This window comes from Hoplias malabaricus, chromosome 4, assembly GCF_029633855.1.
Source record: "Hoplias malabaricus isolate fHopMal1 chromosome 4, fHopMal1.hap1, whole genome shotgun sequence".
Classification (NCBI taxonomy): Eukaryota; Metazoa; Chordata; class Actinopteri; order Characiformes; family Erythrinidae; genus Hoplias; species Hoplias malabaricus.
The window spans coordinates 65,025,550-65,035,133 of NC_089803.1; the positions used below are offsets into that span (position 1 = coordinate 65,025,550).

The following is a 9,584-nucleotide window of genomic DNA, read 5'->3' on the forward strand; positions in this document are numbered from 1 at the left end:
CTTATCTTACAACATGAAAGGCAGGCTCAGGTTCTTGAGTCCATCTCCTGTGTAAATATAACCATGGTGGGGGGTCATGGGCACATGGAAGAAGGTCAGGCCGTGCCACAGCAGACTCCGGATCATGCATACTCTGCCGCCCTGCTCCAACTGCAGACTCCACGATCCTATTGTAACAAACACAGACAGAGGCCGCGCTACTTTAGAAGTGTGTATAGGAGCTGGACGGGGTTAAGGGATGGCTCCCAGCTGCTAACACAATCATGCTGTCACATTAAAAATAAATCAGAGTTAATAAAAAAGAATCATCAACCACCGGGAAGATTTTCAAACATTACTGAAGAAACATAATTCTAAGCCAATATTTTTTGGATAACTTGACGCATTGTACTCTGGGGAACAGAAATACTCGAACAACAAAAATTCTGGCACTTTTCCAGCATACTTTTGGCATGTTGCTGCTGCACTGTAATGAAGTGTAGCTGAGTGGGTGGCCTTGATGTCCAGCTGCATTTTGGTAGGCATCACTCTGCACACAAATATCCCATAACAATGAGGACCATGTGCAGCGCTGTTCAGAATACAGCTGCTAATCTTCCTCTCAAATAAAACAAAAGAGGCTTAAAGGATGAACAAATATTATTCAACTTAATGGCAATTAATCACGGGGCGACACACACTCGCACCTTCACTCAAACCTATGGACACATTTGAGTAGCCAATCCACCTACCAACGTGTGTTTTTTGGCTGTGGGAGGGAACACCAAACTCCTCACAGACAGTCACCTGGAGTGGGACTTGGAGGTCCCTGGAGATGTTTGACTGCGACACTACCTGCCAACCACACACATACATATTTATTCAACCCTTCATTCACCTTCTGTAACTACATCACACTGTGTCTAGAGTTTACAAACATCATTAAGTGCAAGACGGGAACACAGCCCAGACCATGCGCATGTTCGTCTCAGTGCATCATACGCTCACGCGTGTTGACAGTTTTACACAGGCAGTCTACTTACTCATGTTTTTGGATTGTGGGCAGGAACTGGAGCACCCAGAAGCAACCCATGCAGACACAGGGAAAACACACCAAATCCCTCACAGGCAGTGAGTTCAACTGACAACCCAAAGGCACTGCATCTGAGATTGTCTGATTGTTTGTCATATATATAGAGTTCAAACCTTGGCTGAATTGCATGCTTAGACCGAGACTGTAGCTTCTGTTTTGAATAAAAGCCCCCTTGGGGTCAGAGGGGTTTCAAACACAGGTACATTTCTATCTAAACAAGCAATAAATTTGTATAACTAGGTTTTAATTCCTAACTAGATTCTGCTGAAATCAAGTGAATATTATGCATTTGACAAGTATCCACTGACAAGTTTTGTTTTGTTTTTTTACAATGACAAATGCAGTGATCTTATTTCTATGTGTTAACCCTGGCTTTGTGTCAATTCACAGTCAGTTTAAAATCAATATTAACACCATTTTCCCGTAGAAAGCCTTGTGACTCAGATTTAGCTGGCAAGCCATTCTTCATTAGTAAGAAATTTCACAAAGCACTCAGATGAACCGGGTCACCTCCAGAACACTTTTCTTCTGCTTTTACGTGGGATGTAAGAGGAAATATTTGGGTTAAGTCAGTGTTCTGCAGTTCACTAAGAAAACAGCTTGGCTCAGGCAAGTACATGTTGTTTGACTGAGCCAAATCCAATGGCTCAAATCATCCTCTCAGTGGAAAAGACCACTTAGAGCCACATCCCAAAACACTGCTGTTGACTGTTATGACTTGCTAAGCATAAGAAACTTGAGAGAGAATGTTTGTGAGTCTAAAACACTTGGTAGTGTTGACCATGCAGTGCAAAGTCATTTTAGCCAAATGTATACCCAAGATTATAACCAAGATTTTTCTTTTTACTTTTTTAAATCTTTAGCTGTTTAGCTGCTTTACGTTTATGTTTAAGATGAGGGTACTTAGGTTAGTTCTGTGACGTTGTCTTGTGAGGTAGGTCTTCACAGAAGGTAATCTCTCCAGCTGAGAGACTGTGGACTGGAGATAATGGATTTATTTACTTTTTAAAATTATTCAAAATTATTGACACGTGGTCATGTTTCCAAAAGGCAAACTCATGAGTGACACTTGAAATTTCCCAACTTACACAGACAATGGATCTAGATATCACCTATCAACTCCTGACAGCTGGATTCAAGACTATATCCAATATGATCAGTGATAACTACTATCTAGAAGCAATCTAATACTTAACAGCAGGGATGGACGCCAAGCATCTGTCTACTCCATAATTCATGAGGTTCAAACATCCTCCAGGGACTTCCTTCACATGGCTCTATGACTCAGATTCCATTTGGTTAAGCTGCAAACTTAGTCAGTCTTGAAAGAAGAGAACTTCTGCAAATCCAAGTCACAATCTGAAAGCCTTCTAGCTACTGGCTCCTGCTCTGAGCAGCCATTAACAAAACACACCTAAAGTTTATACAAGGTGTGTTTGATGATGGGTTTCAGCAGTTCTGTTGGCCAGACAGACTAAACCCTGACTGGAGGACATGAAACACACCTGAATAATCGATCATTGAATAATGTTTTTTGGTTGTCTCCCTTGTGAGAAGCAAATCTGTGAGAGGTACCAAAATATGTGGGAAAGAGAAATTGAATTAATGTCTGCACAAGATATCAATCTCTTGATAATGTCTCTTGAGGAAGCTAAAGCATGAACATATGAGTAGAACAATGAAATCACAGTTTGCAGTACTACGCCTTAGAAGCCTCCTGGGCTTTGGTTCCGGTTTAGGTTGTTGCCAATTCACATCAGTCAGTATATGGGAGAGGTCCAACTTCACAGAGGAAGAGTGCCCTAGCTCACTAATCGAAGACATACGTACAAAGTCATCACATAGCTGTACTCTATTAGGGTTATTTAAATACCATTTTACTGTCAACATAATTTTCTTGAATGACTTTGAATTACAAGGCGAGGGTCCGAAGATGTGAAGTCAAACCTATTTCTTAAGAATGACTGTAAGCTGTGAAGATCGCTTTCAGGTGAACCTAAGCATGATCTAAATTAGCTTGTAATGAAACCTTTGAACTAGTGTTCATACGTTCACACTGACAGTCTGAAACTGGAGAGTTGCGACTACCTCCAAGTAAAACAAGGCAGATGAGTTCAAAGATCTGTCTGACAGATCATAACTCTTAGTGAAGGCTTGAGTATGGGTTATGTAAAAGTTATACCTTTGGGAATGTCCTCATTCAGAGGATCCAGAAAGTCAATGGAAGGGTTCAGATCTGCCATTTCCAAAATGCTTTTCTTCTTCAGGTTGCTGGGCTCAGAAAAATGTAGGTAATTCCTGAGCTTTGCTGCCTCAGAGGGGTTCAAACCTGAGAATAAAACACCGAACTACACGATTAGAAATAAGCCACATGATTACTGGTGATAACTTTTATGGCTACAACTATAGATTGTATTAGTAACCTCTTTCATGATTAATGTAGCTCATACTGACAGTATAAAATATTTATTATAATAATAAACAGCCTCCCTGAGCATGTCACATTAAAAAATAACATTTTACTTTGGACTGTTTGAATTATATTTAACATACTGAATGATACTTACACAATTTTCAAAATAAGAGTTTGTATCTTAGTATAAAACGACCAAATTAATGACTAATTGTGACAGCAATAACAAGCCACAGACATGTAAGCCTTAACCTCGTGCATTAACCTATTCTGGTTTTCCTTGAAAAAATGTTTAATGTCACAAGGCTGGACAAATACACACAGACAGCTGCATCCCATCTTCAGAGTAAACACAGGCACACACACACACACAGTGGAAAGTGGTGTTGTAATCATACCCCGAAAGCTGTGGTTAGTCTGCACTCTGCCACGAGGGTTTTTAATGTATGCACCACGTGGCACGACAGCCACCTCTTTATCAATGGTAAACACAGTCACAGCCAACCTCTTCTCTTCGTTCACTTTCACCTATAGCCAGAGAAAATAACATCATCACCACTCTGTGTTTACAGTCTGTTTGAAGCCCATGTGTCAAGTACATTTCCTGAATGCATTTCCCAACTCCTCCAGCTTGGTAAGTTGATTAAGCTGGTAGATGGCTGGGTCTCCAACTTAGACATTGGTTGATCAGCCTGGTCATGTTGGTCAACCATCTTGGACATGAGTGTCATTTTGGTAAAATGTTGGTCAAATTAGTCTACCAGCTTGGTAATGAAAGGTTATGTTGGTCACCCAGGAAGGTGTTGCGTGGTTACTGTGGCTGTGTTTGTTGACAAGCTTGGTCGTGGTGGTTAAGTTGGTGAACCAGCTGATCAGTCAAACTTAAATTAAACATATCCTATGTTTGTAAATCAACTTAGCTGGTCTGCTACTAATAGATAACTGAGCAACATAGGATGATCCAGTTTGTCAATATCTTAAAAGGCCAGGCTATACCAATCTGATCCCATCTATCAGCCGAAGATTTTCAGTATGGCAGTTATTTTATCTAGACTGAAATGTAAAATTCTATATTAGACAAATCCAACGCAAAGTACTTATCTCTATGAGGCCTATTACCGTGTGGGGTGGTATCAAAATTGACTAGGTTTAATCAGAAAATTTCAGCATAGACATCACTAGAGAGGGATGCACTAATGAACTCTGTTACTGTTTGGTCAATGTGCTATATCTTTTACAAGCATTCTTCAGCCTTACCGTGACCTCCTCCTCCACAGCTTCATCTCCTTCTCCCTGCTGCTTAATCTCTGTGTGCTCATACATGTGTGATGGGTCGCCCATAAAACACCCCTTGGCTGCCACTTCCACCTCTGCTATCAAGACCTCTGTGGCAGGAGGGAGAAGGTGCCAGTCCATGCAATTTAAACTAGACCAGGAGAAACAGGACATATACTATTCAGATATAACAGAGATTTATTATTTCTAAGCATATAATATTATTCATTCATTCATTATCTGTAAGCGCTTATCCAGTTCAGGGTCGCGGTGGGTCCAGAGCCTACCAGGAATCATTGGGCGCCAGTCCTTCACGGCAAAACACACACTCACACAAACACCTATGGACACTTTTGAGTCGCCAATCCACCTACCAACATGTGTTTTTGGACTGTGGGAGGAAACCGGAGCACCCGGAGGTAACTCACACAGACACAGGGAGAACACACGACACTCCTCACAGACAGTCACCCGGAGCAGGAATCGAACCCACAACCTCCAGGTCCCTGGAGCGGTGTGACTGCGACACGACCTGCTGCGCCACCGTGCAATCAATTAATATAATTGACATAGACAAGGTTCTGTCAATTAGAAGTTCTGAATGTCGATTTAGATTAAATTTTGATTAACTGTAAAGCAAAAGATCATTTAAAATTTAAACATAATTCAATTGGTGTAAGTGAATGTGTCGCCCCCTCCAGGGTGTATTCCCGCCTTGCACTCAGTGATTCCAGGTAGGCTCCGGACCCACCGTGACCCTGAACTGGATAAGCGGTTAGACAATGAATGAATGATGAATTAATGATTTTCCATTCGTGTCTGTCCTTCATTCCTCCCAATGTCCAAAAACAAACACTGGCAGGTGGATTGGCTACTCAAATGTGTCCACGGGTGTGAGTGTGTGTCACCCTCCAAAGGACTGGCACCCCCTCCAGGGTGAGTCCCACCTACGCAATGATTTCGGGTAGGCTCTGAAACCAAAACCACCCTGAACTGAATGAATGAATGACTATACTTCAACTATGACTATCCTTGCAATGCGTTTCATGATGCATGTATAATTTTCTTTTCATTCAGTAATGGTATTCACTCCCACCACTCTGCTTTCCTCAAAGACCCCCTCCAGTGAGAACCAAGATATGTACCTGCACAGCTGGCCACCAATATTAACAGTAACTAACATCAATGCTGCATCTGAAATGAGCAGAATGCTGTCTCCTAAGGCGGGATTCTGAGGGAGAAAGGCGCTGAGTCATGTCTGAAATGCTTGTATAAACACTGCCTGCTTTCTGCTCCAATATCTTCAAAGCTGTAAATATTTTGGTGAGCACTTTAGGTGTACTGATGTCCTGGTAACGTGTTAAAATGTCGTTACTTTTAAAGTTAGTCTCTAATGCAACTCAGTAACAAACAGTTTAATCTCAACATGTTGCCTTATAAGGCACTGACTTAGAAAAGCAAGGCATCAAGATAACGGCCTTCTGTTTCAGACACAACCAACGATGTCCATTTAAACAAGTATCAATGTCTCTGACGCTCGTGGCCTGCTGGGTTGTTAACATGTCCATGTGGTGTGTTAATATGCTAGATAATGTACCATAAGCAATATAAATCAATCATGTCAACTTGCTGGATGGGGCTTTTAATCTGTAAACAAAGGGTGGGTGTATTCTTAGATCTGTGTGCACTGAAAGAAGGCAAAGGTGTAGTGATATACCTAAGTCCTATTTTTTTAGACCAATGGGAGACTTTAAAATATTTTTTCAGTTCTTGTGTTATTGGTTTTGTGGAGGAAGTTCATCAAATTTTTAAAAGGAAATTTTACAGATTTTCTGTAAATAGTTGTTTAATGAGCTTTGATGTAAAACAGACATCTGAAGAGTTTAATGTCTCTAAAAATGATGTAATATTACCTCACAAAAGTGTATCAATGTTAATATGAAAGCATCGACATTTAAGTTATAATATATAATAAGGTTTAAAAATAACAAGCGGGGCCACGTGAAGCAAATAAATCCTCTAAGAAGTAGCTACTACCATCATTTTACCATGATGAATAAAACTTGTAGACTTTAGAATACACTGACTGCTCATTTTGGGTTGTGTAACTGGTTTAGTGTGTGTTGTAGATACTAGTTTTTACATTTCCCTACAGTGCATTAATTAACGTTGTAGTCATTACACACGGTTCACATTAAACTAATCAGAATCGCCTTTCTCACTGATACCACAGTGGAGCTTATTTAGGGACAAACGTTTTGTTTATTAAAGAAAAACACAAAAAAACCCCTTAAACTGAAAAATCAGATATTGATAATGAACCTTGAGAAATACTACATCCATCCATTCATTCTCTGTAACCGCTTATCCAATTTTAGGGTCGCGGTGGGTCCAGAGCCTACCTGGAATCATTGGGCGCAAGGCGGGAATACACCCTGGAGGGGGCGCCAGTCCTTCACAGGGCAACCCAGACACACACATTCACTCACACCTATGGACACTTTCGAGTCGCCAATCCACCTGCAACGTGTGTTTTTGGACTGTGGGAGGAAACCGGAGCACCCGGAGGAAACCCACGCGGACACAGGGAGAACACACCAAACTCCTCACAGACAGTCACCCGGAGCAGGAATCGAACCCACACCCTGGAGGGGGCGCCTGTCCTTCACAGGGCAACACACACACACACACACACACACTTTTGAGTCGCCAATCCACCTACCAACATGTGTTTTTGAACTCTCGGAGGAAACCCATGCGGACATGGGGAGAACACACCAACTCCTCACAGACAGTCACCCGGAGCGGGAATCGAACCCACAACCTCCAGGCCCCTGGAGCTAGAAATACTACAGTGTATTCAAAATTAAGTGTATTACGTTGTTGTTGTTTATTTTATTATTATTATTTTGTAAATCGAATTTTGATTCAATTCTGGATATTTTTTATTCTAGCCTATTTTATAAAGTATTTCATAGCAACAATAAAGGCTTTTCTTACCTGTATAACGATTTTTTATCTGTCATTTCATCCTCCCCGACCCCTTGAGCTATAAAATAATCACTCCTTATTCCCCAAATCCTTCCCCAGAACAGAACACGCTTGAGCTTGTAGTTTCTCTTCAGAATGACCAGAGAGGTTTGAAGGGCCGCTCTCTGCTCAGGGGTCAGTATTAAACCGTTCCCTGACACTAAATCCAGCGAATAGTACAGAGCGTCCGAGTCCATCTCTGAGAAATTATAGAAATCTGAAAAATAGCTACAGGCAAATGGCTAGTGTTCGCTACCGTTCCCAGCTCAGTTGCTAAGGTAAACAAATCTCCTGGTTACTTGTTGCTGTAGCAACAGTGTACGGAGTGGCTCTAGCAGGCCTGAGCTAAGCAGCCGTTACACTACACTGTGGATATAAGGCGGATAAAAGGCACAAACATAAATAATAATATACTAATAATAATAATAATATAAACATAAATAACAATAATAATACTTTTTAGCTAAAAAACGTTAAAGCTAACTATTCTCTTTGGTGGTATTTAGGGTGGTCCAGAGATACAAAAGAGTTTAGCCTGGCACAAGCAAAAATAACACTGATAAATAAAGGAGAAGACTAGCTACATAATTCAAATTGTAAAAAGTCATTTAGGTCACTATGGTTTTCTCTCCTTAAATGTTGCTGCAGTCCTTAATGCTAGTGTGTTTTAACCTAAAGTTGCATGCCTCATACAACTCAATAAAAATCAACTTTTAACCTTGTATCCATGTGGTGCTGTAAATCCGCTAGAAAATGTACCAGGAGTGGATTAGGCAGTTTGTATTGAAATTGCATTGTCCAGAAACATGGTCTTAAACAGATGTATTCAGACATCAAGGGTTTTTACATCATAAATTTAAGAAACCAGTCCTATGCAGGGTAGGACTTATGTGGTCTTGAGGGGTGGGTGGATGTAGAAGCAGGGACTAGGTCCATATTCATAGATCCTTGCATAAATGTTTTTAGAGTTTAATCAAATATCAACGGCACTTAATGTAATTGGTCTCAATGTATGCTGTGTCAGTGTCATAGACATTGGAAACAGCATAAATCCATACAAAACAAAGGAGGACAGTGTCTAAATCCACACATGTGAAGCTGTCAGTAAGCTAAAGAGATGTCAAACCTTCTGCACAGCTGTCAGGATGCTATGGTATGGTCCTTTTACATCTGCTTTAAACACATTCACAGGTGAAAGCAGAGGTCAACCTTCAGCTGTGTATATGGGTATGCAAGTGTGTGCATGTGTGTGTGAGGAAACAGTGGATTATCACCAGCCATCCTGGGTTTGAACATCTGTGTGAATTTGAGGATAGGTTGGCTGTATGGATGGTACAGAACTCTGTTTAACCCGCACAGATTGGAAGAAATGAAAGAAAGTGGAAATTTGTAAGATGTGTTAAAAATGTCCTATACATGCTATAAATTATAGTGCATTAGAAACATCTATCTTTGTTATAACTTGTTAATTCAAAGTTAAATAATGTCAAAGTTACAAAATGCATACATTTCCTAATAATAAAATAAAATGGAGACTACCAATATAAGCATATATTAAGATTGAGTATTGTTCATTAACGTCAGCACAAGGAACACAAGCACTGGTTAAAATATGCCCAGGGTTCTGTTATGCTTATGACCTTTTAACAAATAGAAGCCAATGATTATAGCTAGCAACTTTTACTAGTGTTACTTTCATGTTAAGGTTATCTGGGATAGTAATTTGACCTTAATTTTTTTGTATCAGTATTTACATTATCTTATTAATATTTTCCTCCTTAAAATACATAAAAA

The 9,584-nt window shown here is 40.3% G+C and overlaps 1 protein-coding gene across 2 annotated transcripts in view; it reads right to left on the reverse strand.

Moving 5' to 3' along the window:
• Positions 1–8,056, reverse strand: part of rsph9 (radial spoke head component 9) — a 40,765-nt gene extending 32,709 nt beyond the window's left edge. For both annotated transcript variants that reach the window (XM_066668216.1, XM_066668215.1), the window contains exons 1-5: positions 7,761–8,056; positions 4,743–4,911; positions 3,884–4,013; positions 3,255–3,401; positions 11–167 (exon numbers count right to left, since the gene is read on the reverse strand). In XM_066668216.1, the coding sequence (XP_066524313.1) occupies positions 11–167; positions 3,255–3,401; positions 3,884–4,013; positions 4,743–4,911; positions 7,761–7,987 (830 nt within the window). In that variant the 5' untranslated portion in view covers positions 7,988–8,056. The remainder of the gene's footprint in view (positions 1–10; positions 168–3,254; positions 3,402–3,883; positions 4,014–4,742; positions 4,912–7,760) is intronic.
• Between the last annotated feature and the right edge of the window lie 1,528 nt (positions 8,057–9,584).